Below are 19,620 nucleotides of genomic sequence, written 5' to 3' on the forward strand. Positions count from 1 at the left end.
CCTGAGTTGTAGCAAAGGGTGTATCAGTTTCCCATGGTTGCCATAATAAAGTATCACAGACTTGGTGGCTTTATACACAGAAATTTATTCTCTGACGGTTCTAAAAGTCTCAAATGGAAGTCTTGGCAGGTCCATACTTTCTCTGAAGCCTCTAGGGAGCATCCTGCCTTGCTTTTTCCTAGCTTCTGATGGTGGTTTGTTAATCTGTGGCATTCCTTATCATCACATGGTGTTCTCCCTGTGTGTCTATCTTCTCTTCATATAAGACAACTACTTATGTTGGATTAGGGCCCACCCTAATGACCACATCTGCAAAGACCTTATTTCCAAATAAGGTCATATTCAAGTGTACCAATTAAGACTTCAACATACGCTTTTGGGAGATACAGATTGACTCATGACAATAGGTTTTATCTTAGATTGGATAAATATCAATGCTATTAAAAAATATGTAGGAGGAGGAGAAAATTTAGAAGGTAGAGTAGATTCAAAGTTTAATTTGGGTAACTTATTTATGAGCAGTTTGCTGGATAGCCAAGTGATGCCAAACAGTATGTATTTGGAAACATAGGTACCAAGTAAAGAGGAGAAGTCAAGAGTTGTAGACAGGTTGGGATTTTATGTGTTCATTTGTATTAAACGTTGGATATACAGGGAGTCAGCCTGAGGTCAGGTTCCCTGGGAAACCAGCTATGAGAGAGAAATCTGTGTGTTAGAGATTTACTGGGGAGTATTCTCAGGAGCAACACAACACCTATAAGAAGTGAGGAAAACAAGATGATTGGGCACAGGGAGAAATTGACATGCTCTGTAATTTCAGCAGATGCCTCTGCTGATCCTGTGGGCATCTCCTGTAGGTAGTAGGATGACCCTTTGGAGTAGTCCTCATTGAAGCGCGGGGGTCAGGCCTTTGTACGCTCCCACCAATGAGTCATCCGATGCAGGTTCCCTCTCCAACCTTCTAGGGGAGGAGGTGTAACCTTGGGTGAGACAGCTCTCTTCCACATGACAATTCCCATGCTGGGACTCAGCTGTGAGCCTTCAGCCCCCAGCACCGCTGGTAGCTGGAGGAAGGCAAGGCTTGCCTGAAAGGGGGATTGGCGCAGTGCACCACAGCACCAACTACACTACAAGGACCACACGCAGTAAGAGGACAAGTGAGCAACTCAACGCTTGAGAAGAGGACCCAAAAGAAGAAAGCACCAAAGAGACCAAAGAAAAATTGTACACACTTGCCACTTTCCTTTACATTATATAACTTTCCTCCTATGACAACCGGGAAAATGGATATTATTTATCTATATTTACAGATAACTAAAACACTGAAAGATTAAGAAATGATGCTAATTAGTCACGATGTTTCTGGGATCTTCTTAAAATATGAACCCCAAGGTTTAGCTACCATATTACATACCATAGAAAAGCAAGATGTGAGTAGGAATATAATTATTTTCTGTTATGGACCATAATGTTGCAATTAAGGATCAAGATTTCTGGTATTGTACATTTGCTGGTTCATATTTGGCTTCTAATCCTCTTTAATGCTGATGTATTAAGTAATAGTCTACCTCAATAAGATGACTAGAACAAAGCACAATCCATAACAGAATAATAAACCGGTCCATTGAGGATGCACTGAGTAAGAGACTCTATCAGGTTGAGGGCATGTGAGAGGAGGTGGTGCTTGAGGCAGATGCTGTAGGATGGAGAGCATTTCATTGAGTGGGTATAGTGGAGAGGGATATCCCAGGCAGAGGAACAGGCATTCATACTGCTTACCTGATTCACTGCTTCATTCATCCATCCACCCATTCGTCTATTCAGTATTCAGTCTTTCTAATTTTAAAAGCCCTTATCTTTGGAGAAAGTTAAATGTGCTTACTTGCTATAAAACGCATTCCTTTTATTGATTTGATAAAAAAATAGTTTAAATATTGGTAGTCATCAAGGTTAATTATTTTATGTCTTTTTAGTGTATGGTGGTTTTAATTATGCTGTTATTTGGTCTCTCTTTAGATTTCTTATGAAGTTTTTTCCTCAAACAGGCAGTTATTGCCTTCACCAAGAAGGCAGTTTAGATTTCTTTTTATCATTGCTTTCAGAAAATACGATAAACTCTTCCAGAATTTCATGTGGTTTGGCAAGATTTAGGGATTAGTTACAATTATACAATTGTATAATTATAATTATACTGTACCTTAATTATACAATTAAGCTGGGTTTGATCCTATTTTTATGCATAGATTCTTAAAAACACAAAACAAAACAAAAAAAGACTCTATCGAATTTTTTTTCCTCTCTCTTTTTTTATTATGTTATGTTAATCACCATACATTACATCATTAGTTTTTGATGTAGTGTTCCATGATTCATTGTTTGCGCATAACACCCAGCGCTCCATTCAGTACGTGCCCTCTTTAATACCCATCACTGGGCTAGCCCATCCCCCCACCCCCCTACAAATTGAGGGTTCTAGAGACTCTATAGAATTTTACTTAACCATTTCTTTTTTGCAGATTGGTTTAAAACTATTTGAAAAATCTTTCATCTTTACTAGATTTATTTATGTGTCTAAAAACAATGAAATTTTGGTCTGACATGTGAATCAGTGTTCTTATTCTTTATATTTTGAATTTGGAAACATTTTCCTTCAATGCTGTTTGAAATGTCAAAATTAAATAAATATGATAATTAAAAGTAAATCAAGAAATTCTAATTTTAGAATATACTTTTTAAAAACTACACACTCCTACTGTCACCCACTCTAGTATTGAGAATCACTTATTTTTAAATGGTTGTTACAAACAGCAAACAGAATGCAAAAGATTGCCTTAGCACATTATAGTATTTAAATTCATTCCCTAAATAAAAGAATTATATAACTGTTGAGTTGATTGTTTTAAAATCTGTGTTGAATGATATTCAGTCTTATTACTGTGTTTCAAAGATACTGCTTTGCATTAACCATATAGCATGTATTTTCAAACATATAACTAATTTTTACTTACAGGTGTGTGACTTTAAACATTTTAAATCAGTTGACTAAACTGTTTCATCATTCTACATTTCTAAACTTCAGTACCTAACCTTCTTACTTCTCACAGGGGTAAAACCAAACTGGATCAATCAAGGATGCAGCTCTGTGCTTTTAACCAGACAGAGACATATATGGCCACTTTTATACAGGTTATCTAAAAAAAATCATACATATATGATATTTTTTTCAGTTTCATGCATGCTGTTCAGCTACAAAATGTTTCTGCCTGACCCATTGCAAGAAAGTAGAAACATACACAATTGCTCTATAGATGAATTGGCATCATAGCATGTCACGGGGGCAATTCCATCATTTTTTGTGATTCTCTTGATGACTTCCTTGATATATATCTCTCATGTCCTTAGGTGATTTCAAGTGCATGATCTATAGATTTTTATTGGATGGATTATAAAAGATATAGAATGTAACAGAAGCCATTGAAGCAATATTTAATTTGAAAACCTCTAGCAACTTCCTTTCCTAATCTAATCTAATCCAATCTATTGTATGTCACATTTATTGCTTTAAGAGTAGAACTTTAATGTTTTCATCATAACAACAACAATAAATGGTAATTATGTATGGGAAGGATGTCGTAAATATATATATATATAAACACACAATATATACATGTATCAAATCATCACTTTGTATACCTTAAACTTACACAATGTTGTATGTCAATTATATCTCAGTAAATCTGGAAAAAATAAGTTGTCACATTTAAATTTAGTAAATTAAAACTCTATTAAGAAATGATTTTTGTGGGAAAATATTTCAGCCACAAACATAAAATCTCAGAACATAAAAGTGCTAGACCTATATTTACAGAAATTGAGACTCATACAAATAAGCTGTGTTCTGGGTACACAGAGCCAAAGTACCCAGCGTCTAGGCTAGACTTTGAATATATTTTGCAATGATTTTAAGCACAGTGGTAACTAGGGCTTTATTTCTTTAATCAGTTCAGTAACTAACATTTGATTTTATTTGATCATATATAAAATGCATCAATTAAAATTTATAGGCTCAACCTATGAATGAATGAGTTATAAGTGCTTGAAATGCTTAATTTGATTCCAAAAGCAATCTTATCCACTAATGAGAATGTTTCTTATCATGGTTATATCTCATAAGGAGGCATATAGCATAGCATCAAGAAGGTAAGAGGTTTAAATGGAACATATTATGAAGTGAACACTAAATCTTTCAATAAGACATAAAACACTTTTTATAAAATTGGAAACTAATATGGATTGCCTTATCTAGTATTTCTAACAAATATAAAAGAAAATCTGCCACTTAGATATATTTTGTCTTAATTTTAGTATAGCTCGTTGAATGGATGAACTCTAATAAATAATTTCCTGTGAAGAGAAAATCCATGTTAATAAGAATCTTGCCTTTTTTCTTATAATCTAGTTCATATTTTGAATTGCTCTGTCATTGTTGGGATGTCTCCATTGTTGTTTTCCATTATGCAATGTTGAAAGCAAAACTTTATCTTGAAAATGATATGCTCTAGTGATAATGATGCAGACAGTTTCCAATTAAAAAAAAGCAAACAAACTAACATTGTTCTAGTTTACTTGAAGTTAATTTTAAAAGTGCTCCTAAGTAAAAGACATACTTTTCTATTTCAGATGGGTGGTGACTCAGAGGCAATATTCTCTTGTAAAAAAATTTTATTTCATAATGGAGTAAATTTCCTCCCGTTAGAATCTAAATAAAGATGCGTACATACACGATAGTATGTATACATGTATAGGCAAAACACACAATTTTTGAGAAAACAGTTTCCAGAAATGTGTGTGTGTATGTGTGTGTGTTTAATTCCTGAATTATTATTACTATATATATTTTTTACCAAACTGTTAGAAAACATGAGGGGCATGTTAACAAATGGTCATTCTCCTGAAACCAAAAAGCTCTGGATATTTCATTTGTGAAGAATGACTTGAAATATAATCTTTTTCTTTGGCAGAAGCTGACTACATAAAGGTTAGGAAAGATATATTTTATCGTGCGAATTTTTATTTGACATTGTATTTTCAATATTAGAAAGCCATGTGTTTAAAAAAACTGGTAATTGTTCCATTCATTGGAATTTGTCTTTCCTTGCCCTTCCTCATTAGGAGTGGTTTTAGGGGATGACAAAAATGTACAAGTAGTTTATTTTTCGTCTGTTATTATTTTTTTTTAATTATAAATAATGAATGAACTTGAGACTTAGAGTCTACGCTTTTACCTCACATTTTGCTGTCCTGTTTGCCTATGTTCCAATCCTTACTTACCCACTTACGGCTAAGTAAGGATTGGAATTTTCTAGCAGGCTTCACTAGTAGAACTGTTTAAATGTTTGTTTTTAAGATGTTCTTTTTTTTTTTAATTTAAATTCAGTTAGCCAACATATAGTACATCATTAATTTTTGATATAATGTTCAATGATTCATTAGTTGCATATAACACCCAGTGCTCATCACATCACACCCCTTCCTTAATGCCCATCATTAGCTACCCCATTCCCCCACCCACCTCCCTTATCTGCAACCCTGTTTGTTTCCCCCCCAGAGTCAAGAGTCTCTCATGGTTTGTCTCCCTCTCTAATTTCTTCCCATTCAGGTTTCCCTCCCTTCCTCTATTGTCCTCTGTAAGATATTCTTTCTGACTTGACCCACTGTATTCCAGCTACTTAAGTATCTATTCTCTGCAGATAGTTCTGTGTTAGTGCACAGAGACCTTCAATACCGCTGGTTGATCACATAGCAAGGCCTTATTGGTGAGTTCCACTAGCCTTTTGACGGTCCAAGAGGACACTGTAGGATCTGGCTGAGAAATCTGTAACCAGTCCAGTCTTGTTATGTGGCCAAAATCTGTGTGTTTGCTTTTATATGCGAGATCTTAACCTTTTAGGCATATAACTTGTCATGTTTTTGGATAGGAAGTGCCCTACGTAGAAGTTCCCGGGAAAACTAAGAACGCTCAGTGATGAAATCATTTGCTTTATTTTGAATTTCCGTGGTGGTGCCTGAGATTTGATCTCATTATTTCTGCATCATCTAATGCTATATCCCGTGTTGACCCTTTGATGGAAGTGTTCAGGGGATTTCCTGCTGAAGAAGCAGCTGTTCTTTAAAAGCCCACACAGTTTCTCTAGCAGTCATAAAGAACACTAGGAAAGGGAAACTTCCATCTTCTTGCCTTTTCTTTGAAAAAGTGCTGGGACTTTAGTTGCCCATAATTATGTGAGTCAAGAGTTTATTGTAACTGGCAATTACACTAAAGTTTTCTCATAATTTAAATGGAAGTAAAATGAAAATCTAGATAACAAAAGGAAAATACTATTGAATTTTCCAGGTTATCTTTAGTAGTTTTTAACTGGCATTACCATTTAAAAAGAATCTTGAGAGGGCGCCTGGGTGGCTCAGTTGGTTAAGTGACTGCCTTCGGCTCAGGTCATGATCCTGGAGTCCCGGGATCGAGTCCCACATCGGGCTCTCTGCTCAGCAGGGAGTCTGCTTCTCCCTCTGACCCTCTTCCCTCTCGTGCCTTCTATCTCTCATTCTCTCTCTCTCTGAAATAAATAAATAAAATCTTAAAAAAAGAAAAAAAAAATAAATAAATAAAAAAAATAAAAAAAAAATAAAAAGAATCTTGAGAGAGACCAGAACTTCAGAGAGATCAGAAAAGGATTAGAAGGACTTGAGGGGCCCAGAATGCTAAATCATGTAAAGAAACTATCAATACTCTTAAAATGAAAAACACACATGGTAATACCATAGGTAATCTCCAATTTTAAAAAAGCTGTAGGAAGATAATATTTTCATTTCTCCAGAAGGCAAAAAGGACCCTAACAATTGCAAGGGAGAGGAAAGCATATTTTGGTTCCAGATCAGAAAAGAATATTTAAAGTTGAAGCTATCCCATTACAGAATGGTAACTTGGAAAACATTGGCCTTTTACACAAAGCATAGTAGCTATTTGTGGAATAGTCTAAAGGTCCTTTGATCCTTTATTATGAACTTTACTATTTTACTCCTTTAATGATTTAGAGCCCTAATTATGACTATCAATTGTAAAATTAGACTGTAAAATTAAAGATGGTGATATTGATTTGAAACTAATAAAAAAAATTCTTAAGCTTAATGACATACAGTAGAGCTTAGTTTATCAGTAATGTCTCCCATAAGTTTTCTGTCCATATATGCCCATACCTTCCCTTTGATTCGCTTCTCTCAACTTCTTGCTGTCCTCTGTGTTTCTTTGTTTTGATCCTCAGGTGAAATAACTATTCTAGGCTCTGCTCCTCAAAGGATATATTTTGTTGTATGTAGCAAGCACTATTATAGTATATACTTTAAATGTAACATCTTTGAAATACACCATCCTCTTTGAATAAGGTGTTTTCTACAATGCTACTGTAGGTTTGATGTTTTTTTTTGGCTTTTGAGTGCCCAACTATCAAATTATTAGACAATCATACTTCATACTTCTTGAAATAAGAAATGACCAACTAGCATTAACTGCCATCCATACTAGAATGAACTAGCCTTATGATGTGAATGCCTATTTCAGGATATGTCAGTAATAAATTTGTAAGTTACCAGCTTAGCACAGTTTCTCATATGACACCTATATTTAACAGTCTCTACTCATATTCATTGTTGTAGAAAACACACCTTCTAGGCAATCAAAAGAACCATGAAGAGTAAAAAAAAAAAAAAGTTTAATTTGATCATATTTTTTAATGTTACAAGTTTTCATTTAAATTCTAGTTAGTTAACATATAGTGTAATATTAGTTTCAGCCATTGAATTTAGTGATCCATCACTTACATATAAAACCCAGTGCTCCTCACAAATGCCCTCCTTAATCCCCATCATCCGTTTAGCCCATGCCCACCTCCCCTCTAGCAACCCTCAGTTTGTTCTCTATAGTTCTCTTATGGTTTGCCTCCCTCTCTCCTTCTTTTTTTGACCCCCTGCTATGTTCATCTATTTTGTTTCTTAAATTCAACATGAGTGAAATCATATGGTATTTATCTTTCTTTGACTTATAATGCTTAGCATAATATACTAGCTCCAACCACATCATTGCAAATGGCAAGATTTCATTCTTTTTATGGCTGAGTAATATTCCATTGTATATATACACATCTTCTTTGTCCATTCATCAGTCAGTGGATATTCGGGCTCTTTCCATAATTTGGCTATTGTTGATAATGCTGCTATAAACATCAGGTTGCATGAGTCCCTTTGAATCAGTATTTTTGTACCCTTTGGGTAAATACCCAGTAGTACAATTGCTGGGTCATACAGTAGTTTGATTTTTAAGTTTCTGAGGAACCTCCGTACTGTTTTCCAGGGTGACTGCACCAGTTTACATTCCCACCAACAGCATAGGAGGGTTCCCCCTTCACCACATGCTTGCCAACATCTGCTGTTTTCTGTGTTGTTAATTTTAGCCATTCTAACAGGTTGAGGTGATATCTCATTGTAGTTTTGATTTGTATTGTCCTGATGATGAGTGATGAGTTTCTTTCCGTGTGTCTGTTAGCCATCTAGACACCTTCTTTGGAAAAATGTCTATTCATGTCTTCTGCCCATTTCTTAACGGGATTATTTGTTTTTGGGGAGGTGTCAAGTTTGATAAGTTCTTTATAGATTTTGGATACTAACCCTTTATCAGATAAACTCCCAATAGTTCATTTTTGCTTTTGTTTCCCTTGTCTCTAGAGAAGTGTCTAGTAAGAATTTGCTATGGCTGAAGTCAAAGAGGTTGCTGCCTGTGTTCTCCTCAATGATTTTGATGGTTTCCTGCCTCACATTTAGGTCTTTCCTCCATTTTGAATTTATTTTTGTATATGGTTTAAGAAAGTGGTCCAGTTTCATTCTTCCGCATACTGCTGTCCAGTTTTTCCAAAACCATTTGTTGAAGAGACTTTTTTCCATTGGATATCCTTTCCTGCTTTGTCAAAGATTAGTTGACAATATAGTTGTGGGTCCATTTCGGGATTTTCTCTTCTCTTCCATTGATCTATATGTCTGTTTCTGTGCCAGTACCATACTGTCTTGAAATATATCTTGAAGTCCAGAATTGTGATGCCTCCAGCTTTGCTTTTCTTTTTCAAGATTGCTTTGGCTATTTGGGATCTTTTATGGTTCCATACAGATTTTAGGATTGTTTGCTCTAACTCTGTGAAAAATGCTGGTGGTATTTTGATGGGATTGCATTAAATGTGTAGATTGCTTTGGGTAGTATAGACATTTTAACGTTTGTTCTTCCAATCCATGAGCATGGAATGTTTTCCATTTGGTTGTGTCATCTTCAGTTTTTTTCATCAGTGTTCTATAGTTTTCAGGGTACAGATCTTCTACCTCTTTGGTTAGGTTTATTCTGAGATAGCGTATGGTTTTTGGTGCAATTGTAAATGGGATCAATTCCTTGATTTCTCTTTTTGCTGCTCCATTATTGGAGTAGAGAAATATAACAGCTTTCTGTACATTGATTTTGTATCCTGCAACTTTACTGAATTTCTATATCAGTTCTAGAAACTTTTTGGTGGAATCTTTTGGGTTTTCTACATACAGTATCATGTCATCTACGAATAGTGAAAGTTTGACTTCTTCCTTGCCAGTTTGTATGCCTGTTACTTCTTTTTGTTGTCTGATTGCTAGGGCTAGGACTTCCAGGACTATGTTAAATAACAATGGTGAGAGTGGACATCCCTGTCTTCTTCTTGACTATAGCCCTGTTTTTCCCCATTGAGGATGATATTACCTGTGGGTCTTTCATATATGGCCTTTATGATATTGAGGTATATTCCCTCTATCCCTACTCTGTTGAGTGTTTTTATCAAGAATGGATACTTTGTGAAATGCTTTTTCTGCTTCTATTGAGATTATATGGTTTTTATCCTCTTTTATTAATGTGGTGTATCACATTGATTGATTTGCAAATATTGAACCGTCCTTGCAGCCCAGGAATAAATCCTACCCGATTGTGTGAATGATTCTTTTAATGTAATATTGGATTCGATTTGCTAGTATCTTGTTGAGAATTTTTGCATTCATATTCATCAGGAATATTGGCCTGTAATTCTCCTTTTTAGTGGTCTCTTTGTCTGGTTTTGGAATCAAAGTAATGCTGGCCTTGTAGAATGAGTTCAGATGTTTTCCTTTCATTTCTACTTTTTGGAACAGTTTGAGAAGAATGGGTATTAACTCTTCTTTAAATGTTTGGTAGAATTCCCTTGGGAAGCCATCTGGCCCTGGACTTTTGTTTGTTGGGAGATTTTTGATTATTGATTCGATTTCTTTGGTGGTTATCAGACTGTTCAAATTTTCTATTTCTTTCTCTTTCAGTTTTCACAGTTTATTTTTCTAGGAATTCATCCATTTCTTCCAGATTGCCCAATTTGTTGACATACAATTTTTCATAATATTCTCTTATAATTGTATGTATTTCTGTGGTGTTGGTTGTAATCTCTCCTCTCTCGTTTGTGGTTTTATTTATTTGCATCATTTCTCTTTTCTTTTTGATAGTCTGGCTAGGGGTTCATCAATCTTATTAATTTTTTTTTAATTTTTTTATTGTTATGTTAATCGCCATACATTACATCATTAGTTCTCGATGTGGTGTTCCATGATTCATTGTTTGTGCATAACACCCAGTGAGTGCTCCACGCAGAGTGTGCCTTCTTTAATACCCATCACCAGACTAACCCATTCCCCCACCCAATTTTATTAATTCTTTCAAAGAACCAGCTCCTAGTTTCATTGATCTGTTCTTTGGGGGTTTTTTTGTTTGTTTGTTTCTATTTCATTTATTTCTGCTCTAATCTTTATTATTTCCCTTCTGCTGGCCTTAGGTTTTATTTGCTGTTCCTTTTCTGGCTCCTTTAGGGTAAGGTTAGGTTGTGCATATGAGACTTTTCTTGCTTCTTGAGTTAGGCCTGTATTGCTATATACTTTCCTCTTATGACTGCCTTGGCTGCATCCCAAAGATTTTGGAACGTCATGTTATCATTTTCATTTGCTTCCATGTATTTTTAAATTTCTTCTTTAATTTCCTGGTTAACCCATTCATTCTTTAATAAGATGTTCTTTAACCTCCATGTATTTGTGGTCTTTCCAAATTTTTTCTTGTGGTTGATTTCAAGTTTCATAGCATTGTGGTCTGAAAATATGCATGGTATGATCTCAGTCTTTTTATACTTATTGAGGCCCGACTTGTGACCCAGTATGTGATCTGTTCTGGAGAATGTTCCATGTGCACTCGAAAAGAATGTGTATTCTGCTTTAGGATGAAATATTCTGAATATATCTCTTAAGTCCATCTGGTCCAGTGTGTCATTCAGAGCTATTGTTTCCTTGTTGATTTCTGCTTAGATGATCTGTCCATTGCTGCAAGTGGGGTATTAAAGTCCCCTACTATTACTGTATTGCTATCAATGAGTTTCTTTATGTTTGTTATTGTTCTATATATTTGGGTGCTCCCAAGTTGGGGGCATAAATATTTACAATTGTTAGATCCTCTTGTTGGATAGACCCCTTCATTATGATATAGTTCCCTACTTCATCTCTTGTTACAGTCTTTGGTTTAAAATCTAGTTTGTCTGATATATGTATGGCTACTTGACATTCTTTTGACATTCATTAGCATAATAAGTGGTTCTACATCCCCTCACTTTCAATCTGCAGGTGTCTTTAGGTCTAAAACGGGTCTCTTATAGGCAGCATATAGATGGGTCTTGTTTTCTTTTTTTTTTTTTTATCCATTCTGATACCCTGTGACTTTTGATTCAAGCATTTAGTCCATTTATACTGAGTCATTATAGGTATACGTGAATTTAGTACCATTGTATTATCTGTTAAGTTGTTTCTTGAGATTTTCTCTATTCCTTTCTAGTCTTTGTCAATTTTGGTCTTTCTCTCCCACTCAAAGGGTCCCCTTTAATATTTCTTTTAGGGCTGGTTTAGTGATCACAAACTCCTTTAGTTTTTGTTTGTCTGGGAAACTCTTTATCTCTCCTTCTATTCTGAATGATAGCCTTGCTGGATAAAGTATTCTTGGCTACATATTTTTCCCATTCAGCACATTGAATCTATCATGATACTCCCTTCTAGCCTGTCAAGTTTCTGTGCTTAGGTCTGCTGCTAACCTTATTTGTCTTCCCTTAAAAGTTAGGGATTTCATTTCCATTGCTGCTTTAGGATTTTTTCCTTATCTCTGTATTCTGCGGATTTTACTGTGATATGTCTTGGTGTTGGCCTGCTTTTGTTGATTTTGATGGGAGTTCTCTGTGCCTTCCGCATTTGATGTCTGTTTCCTTCCCCAGATTAGGGAAGTTTTCAGCTACAATTTGCTCAAATAAACCTTCTCCCTTTTTCCCCATCTTCTTCATCTGGGACTCCTATAATGTGAATGTTATTATACTTTATGGACTCACTGAGTTCCCTAAGTCTACATTCGTGATCCAATATTTGTCTTTCCCTCTTATTTTAAACGGCATTATTTTCAATAATTTTATTTTTCTGTATCATTTGTTTGTTCCTCTGCTTCTTCCATCCTTGTCATCATTACATCCAGTTAGTTTTCATCTCCGTTATAGCATTTTTTAAAATTTTGGCCTGACTAGTTTTTAGGTCTTTTATCTCTGCACGAAGGGACTCCCTGATGTCTTCTGTGCTTTCCTCAAGCCCAGCTAGTATCCTTATGATTGTTGTTTTAAAATCTGTGTCTGTGTTCTTCTGTGTATTAGTAAAGCTTCTTCTGTTTCCTGCTCCTGAGAGTAATGGCTTTATGAAAAAGAGATCACATACTGTCCAGGGTCTGACACTTTAGGAAGTGTTTCTGTTGTATGCTGTGTGCACTCTGCTTCTCTGTTTTGGCTGTTCTTTCCCTCAGGTCAGTCTTCTGCAGAGTTACTTCCTGCCTGCAGTGGGGTGTGTTTGGATCTTGTCCAGTGTGTGGTGAGTTTTAAATTGGTGTGCTCTGGTCTGCTTGTTAAAAGAGGCCAGATCCTCTTTCCACTAGAGCCAAAGCTCTGCAGCACTTTATGGTCAGTAGACTTGGTGCATGCCGGGATTTGTGCTGGTCTTCTGGGAGAGGGGCCCACTGCTCTGGTTCTCAGGCACACTTAACCCTAGTAAAGAGGCACCTGCAGAGCACAGGGGGCAGGGGCTGATGTAAGTGGTTCAGGCCTCCACTGTTGGTGTTGTTATGCTCTCTAAAGTCAGTGCCTGCTGATGGGCAGGGGCGAAAAATGGCTCATCTTGCACGGGGCATTCCTGCCCACCGCTGTCCGGGAAGCCCTCACAGAAGAGTGAACAATCTCCCCTCACTTGTCCTAGGCTTCCCTCAGATCCCTGGCTTCCCCTTGTTGGTATCCATGCTGCCTTTCCTCCCGGCAATGCAGTACACCTGTGTTTTATCTAAGACACGTTGGCTGAGTTTCAAAACTCCAAACTTAAGGGACCTGGTGTAGCACAGACCTGCCGCTGGTCCTCTGGGGAAGGGTCTCACTGTGCTGGGGCTGGTGCCAGTTTGTCTCAGACGGGCAGTCACACTAACACACAGGAGACTGGAGTTTAGTGTAAAGCACAGCAAAAACCCAGACTCCAGGTTAGCTCCCCTCAGCAGGTGTCTCTGCCCCTATGCTAAGGAATGGGAGCACAATGACATCCACCGGTTCTCTTTTCCCCTGAGAGGTCATGCTACCTTTCCCAGATGCACACCAAGAAGGGGAAACTGTCGCTTCCAGTGCATCCCAGGGGATCCTCCAGTCATGCCATGTGCTCCCGGGCTCCTGTCCTTCTCCACAGGAGCCCTGCTGTGCCCACCAGACTCTACACCGACCACGGTGCAGACTTGTAAAACTCTGGTTTTTGAGCTCCACTCGTTGTAAAAGCTCACGACAATCAACCCTTCTTGTTTTCCCAGTCACTGGTTTTGGGGAAGTGCTTTTCTTGTGCAGTCCCCTGTGCACTGCCGTCTGTCTCCCTCTGTTTTTCTGTACGCGCTCTGTGATCAGGGCTCCCTCCCCTCCGCAGCACCTGTGATCCTTCTCTCCCCAAATCACATCGCCACACCGCCTACCTTCCACCTTGTGGTCTCCTCTCTCCCTCCAATTGTGCAGGTTGTTCTCTCAGTCCTCGTATCAATTTCCTGGGTGTTCAGAATGATCTCCTATTTATCTAGCTGTGTTCAAGGGACAAGGCAAACATAAGGTCCTACTACTCCACCATCTTAACCTGATCATATTTTCAGTAGTTGAAAGGGGCTTCTTAGATAGCTATCATTTATAATCAAGATTAGAATGTTTCAAAACTACTTCAGTGCTTTATGGATACACACTGAAGAATATGGAAAGATATATATATGTGTATGTACGTGTGTGTGTGTGTGTGTGTATACATATACATACATATTGTGTATATAGTAGGTACCTCAAGGTGATAGAATTAGGGAGTGAGTGGAAAGGACTTTTGTTTTTTACCATATATTATTTATACATTTAAATTTTTGAATCAAGTGTATAGATTTTGCCTAAAAGAAACAAAGACAAAATTTTAGAAAGTACCTACAGGCAATACCATATTATTCAATAAAAAAGCAGGAATGCTGTCTATGGCATATTCTTATTCCTAATGCTAATGAAATTAGGTCTATGATCCTATGTTTATAGCCTATATAAGGTTAAAAAAAATTAGGCTGTCAAAGGTAAAAAAAAAAAAAATCTTTGCTGCCATGTAATAGACAAAAAGTATATTTCGGGGCACCTGGGTGGCTCAGTTGGTTAAGCGACTGCCTTCGGCTCAGGTCATGATCCTGGAGTCCCGGGATCGAGCCCCGCATGGGGCTCCCTGCTCCACTGGGAGCCTACTTCTCCCTCTGACCCTCTTCCCTCTCGTGCTCTCCATCTCTCATTCCCTCTCTCTCTCTCTCAAATAAATAAATAAAATCTTTAAAAAAAAAAAGTATATTTCACTTTTTATTAAAAATAAAATCCATGCAAAAATTACAAAATAACATATTTGTAATATTGAGAGGGAAATTTTTTACACCAAAGTATTTATTTCACTGGTCTTAGTGTACTATAATAATTCTTCAATTTTCAATGTTACAAGAAAGGAAACTAAATTACAAATGATTGAGTTTATAGATATGAAAATAATCATATAATTTATTTTGTAAAATGATTCTAATGATTGACTTGATCTTTGTGTACTAAGCAATAAGAAAATTCAGTAGTTAAATATAGCAACACCTGCTATGAGAATAAAATGCACTTCCCTTTGAGAGAAAGTTTTTATTATAGATGTTAGCCTTTCTACTTAAAAGCATCCTTTTGGACCCTGTTAAAGAAACTTCCACTTCAGTAAATATTAAATTTAAAGGATGAATAGATTAGAACTGAACCGTCTACATCACTAGGGCATGCACATAAATGTTTAATATTATATACAGTACTAAAATAGCTACTTTGTGAATACTTCATGCATCCCCAGGAAAACATAGAATTCCTAAAAACATTTTAACTTGAATTTCTAAAAAGCCATAGCAATTTGGCTTATGACACAAACGATAGTTCATATTAAATATTTTGATAATGTCTGTTCTGATGAGGAATCATCTTGAATAACTGTCATTTATGATATAAAATTTGAGCCAAACTCTGAATTTAATTGACAAAAAATTGCCATAAAAGCTATGAAAATAAAAGGTTTCAGAAATGACAAGATATACTTTATAAAATCATCTTCATTTTATTTGCTTACAAATTAAGTTGGCATATCCTCTTTGTTAATGCTCAGTGAGAAAACCAAATACTGAGGTTGAAGATGTTTTCATTAATTTAGGCTGAGTAGGCATTCTGCAAATTAGAATCATTTTAGTTAAAAATTGTTGCCACCTTAGAGGAAACCATGAAAACTACTTGCTAGTTGTCAGTATTTTGGCTACTAGCAGGAAAGTGCTTTGCATTCTTTCTGTCAGCTGTTTCTCCCACTGCTTTGCCTCAAAATCCAGGGCAATAACCCATTTTTCACATTTGAAGGTCTTGGTCTCATCGCCACAGAATCATAGTACGTTGTCTTTCAGTTCCCTGGTGACAGTCCACATGCAGCTGAGAAGTCAAGAACTGAGGGCATCAGATAACTGTAGTCTTTTAGATAACATACTCAAAATTAGTTTTTGTGGTAATTGGCACAGTAGGGCCTATTAGTAATTATACATTTCCCCATTGCTTCTTGGAGTAATGTATATTTTAAAACCTTAAATATATTCAGTCTTATAATTAATTTCTATTTCCGTTATTTTCAAGTCATTTTAGATGAATTCAATCAAATGACATTTCATAGGGATACTGTTCGTAACTGATACTATTATAAAACTCTTTGACCTGGTGGGAAGAATGCCCCGATGTCAATATATTGATTATGAGTATTAGAGTATTCATAATTCTTTACTCTCATTATAAAGAACTTTGCTTACATCATTCCTTACGTACAATAATGTATCAATGCCTTTTTTTACTGATGTTGAATAATGTGCGATAATAATAGCACTGAGAATGTGGTACCCATAAAGAACACTTTTAGCTTCCCAGTAAATCTCTAAAAATTAATATTTCAGATTAGGCCTATGATATTAATGCAAATTAATAGATTAAGGAATCAATTTAATGGAAATGAGGATTTCCTTACTTTTAGCACTTGTATTTGTGGAACTATTCTAAAAAAATAGTAAAGCTGTAATCTTAATAAGGGAAGCATCTGCTGTAATAACTACTAGTTTCAATATTCACATGTCGTTTAGCAAATGAGAATGAAAAATGAACTCTTCCATTGATGTGCTGCTCTACCCCTTATAAAGCAATATTAGGAAAAATTGACAGAGTTTTGCTACAATTGCTGTATGTATTTTTTCTAAAAATTTCTGTGTATGTGTATGTTTGTAAACATCATGTTTGATCATAAATTTCTGGGCGGGAAAAGCTTGTGTTATGATCAACTATATGATCATAATGACAATGAATTCATTCCTGTCGTGTGTGCGTCTGCCATGTTTAATTTCATTGAATCTTTGTTTCAGAGTTTGCATGTGGTACTCACTTTGGTAGCCACTGTTTTTTGACAGTATAAATAATACTTTATGATCTTTTCAACTATGTCCTGAAATTTTATACTGAAATGGGTGGTGTTGGATGAAATAATTACTATGGTCTTTGGCATTTTGATTCCAATATGATATCTGACTTTTTTTTGTCTTGATCAAAAGCCTTCTATCTATATCATCCTGGTACATATTCTTAAATCCAAGAGATAATAGAACAAATAAGTTTGGGTTTCATTTTACACTAATTTCTTTCTTTTTTTTTTTTTTTTTAATTTTAAGTATCAACAAGCTTTTCTGCCAACTGTCATATATGATCTTTCAAGTATCAGGCATTGGCAATTTGGCACTTGTATTATTTCTACTAGGGTCTTGGTTATCTGAATATAATAATTATTGGTGTACACAAATTTATATTAAACATAAAACAATAAAAATGTGGCCAATACTTTGCAAATATTATAGTTTACAAAAAATACCTTATGCTAATTCTGTCTAAATACTTACTTGTTAACATACTAAAAATAATAAAATTTATTTTTCACAGGATGTGTAGATAGAAAGATCAAGCATAGATGTATTATAAGGTTACCTGACCTCAATATGTGTTTATACGTTTTTATGGCCATCATACTGTTAATCTTTTTTCATAACACTTTGCATGACTTTGATTATTGAATATGGCTTGAATATAAGATTTGAATGACCCCTAAATGAACTGTCTGGTGGGGTGGTGAATTTCTTTTTAGAGATTGAATCGGTCAAGTTCCTCTGAGTGCAGCACAGTTGATAACCCTCTGCCAGGAGAAGGAGAAGAAGCGGAGGCCGAACCTGTAAATTCAGATGAGCCAGAGGCCTGTTTTACAGATGGTAAGAGAAAAATCAAAATGTTCATTAGCCATCCATTTATTGGTATTTGGGGTTTTATCTTATATCCATGTCTAGAGCTCAGACATCTATTTCTGTGTTATTTGACTCTTAAGTCATTATCTTTACCCCTGACCTCACACTTCAATTCCAGATATGCCTATAATTCCCCGTTGGTCATCTCCACTGGTTGCCTTAAAACATGTGAAGTATAATAAGTTTAAAACAAACTTTAGTCAGTTCTCCCCTATAAAATCCACATCTTCTTCTGGTCTTTATCTCATTTAGTGACATCATGATCTATCCTGCCTCTCAAGCTAAAGACTTTGAGTCAGCCCTGACCTCTTCCTTTCTAGCCCCACATTGATTATAGAAACCACAAGTTGATCAGAAACTCTGGACAGGGCCTGGGGGATTCTGATGCACACTGGAAGCTGGGAACCATTGGTCTATAGGATAAAACCTGAAGTCCTTAACATACCATGTAAAACCCTTTGCACCTCAGTCTATTCTTTTCTAACAGTACCTCCTTTGTTTACTTTTCACTTCCTGGCTTACTGAACTTACTACTTCTGGAATGTTTCAGTGATTTTATTCAAAGTAGTAACTTTGAACTTGAACTATGGAAGTGTACAGCATTTTCTAATCGAATATGGTGTCATTCAAGTAAAAACACAAACCTATACTAGAGTTGCAGTATAATATAATAACATAGACCACAAATTTTGAAGCCTGATAAACATGAGTTCTAATTGGTCTACTTCTAACTCTCTGAGACCTTGAGCACATTTTGAAAATCTTGTATCTCAGATACCTCATCTATAAAATAGGTATAACCACCCCATCTGAATTACAGGGATATCAAGGAGATTAAACAAGATAACACAAATTAATTACCACAGTTCTTAACATCCTTCTTTTCCTTTTTTTATTTTTAAAAATATTTTGTTAGCAATTCTGTAGAGAAGCTATGATAGCATAGTGTTGATGCTAATGACTTACTATCTATTACTCTCAGCATCAGTATTTTTTGTAGAAATCATTGACTTGCGTTCATCCTCTAAAATTTTTCTCAACCAGCCTCCTCTAGCACTCATGCCATAAGCAAACTGCCTGTCAAATAAAGATACCAAACTACAATGGGTGCATGAATTTTCTTTAAATACAAAGCTAAATTCCATTTTATGTGAGAAACGAACAAGTGTAAGACCCAATTGATAGAAATTTTGTGTTTGCTGTAATTAGTACCATGAGCAAAATACAGAGTTTCCTATAGAAGTGTTCATATTAAGGGCATTTAAGAATTTCATCAGGTGTTGCCTATTTCTCAATAAATTAACACCATTAAATCTGTAAAGATGCTACCAACATTTCCTCTACCCATTTTATGAATGACCCTAACTTAAAATTCTAGGATAACTAGAAGGAAGTTGGGTTTATCAAGCAGATTATGACTTCAAATTAGAAAAGGGGTTTAGAAAAACTTAAACCTTCTACAGAAAGCATTAACACTAAGCTATTTCATTCTGCAAGTGCTATCTTATTGAGCTTAAACTACATAAAAAGTTTATGTTAGTCCTACAAAGCACTAATGCGAA

The 19,620-nt window shown here is 35.8% G+C and overlaps 1 protein-coding gene and 1 long non-coding RNA gene across 8 annotated transcripts in view; one reads left to right on the forward strand and one right to left on the reverse strand.

Moving 5' to 3' along the window:
• Positions 1 to 19,620, forward strand: part of SCN9A (sodium voltage-gated channel alpha subunit 9) — a 181,441-nt gene that overhangs the window by 124,897 nt on the left and 36,924 nt on the right. For all 4 annotated transcript variants that reach the window (XM_025853659.2, XM_073883016.1, XM_073883025.1 and 1 more), the window contains one exon: positions 17,905 to 18,025. In XM_025853659.2, coding sequence (XP_025709444.2) covers positions 17,905 to 18,025 — 121 coding nt within the window. The remainder of the gene's footprint in view (positions 1 to 17,904; positions 18,026 to 19,620) is intronic.
• Positions 17,672 to 19,620, reverse strand: part of LOC112810178 (uncharacterized) — a 42,329-nt gene continuing 40,380 nt past the window's right edge. For 3 of the 4 annotated variants that reach the window (XR_012375380.1, XR_012375379.1, XR_012375377.1), the window contains one exon: positions 17,672 to 18,011. This is a non-coding gene — a long non-coding RNA (uncharacterized lncRNA). Of the gene's footprint in view, positions 18,012 to 19,024; positions 19,136 to 19,620 lie in introns of all 4 variants that reach the window. The other variant, XR_012375378.1, reaches the window with a different exon arrangement.

The sequence above is a fragment of the Callorhinus ursinus genome, unplaced genomic scaffold (assembly GCF_003265705.2).
Source record: "Callorhinus ursinus isolate GAN/ISIS: 27379988/994484 unplaced genomic scaffold, GSC_fseal_2.0 scaffold2, whole genome shotgun sequence".
Taxonomy (NCBI): Eukaryota; Metazoa; Chordata; class Mammalia; order Carnivora; family Otariidae; genus Callorhinus; species Callorhinus ursinus.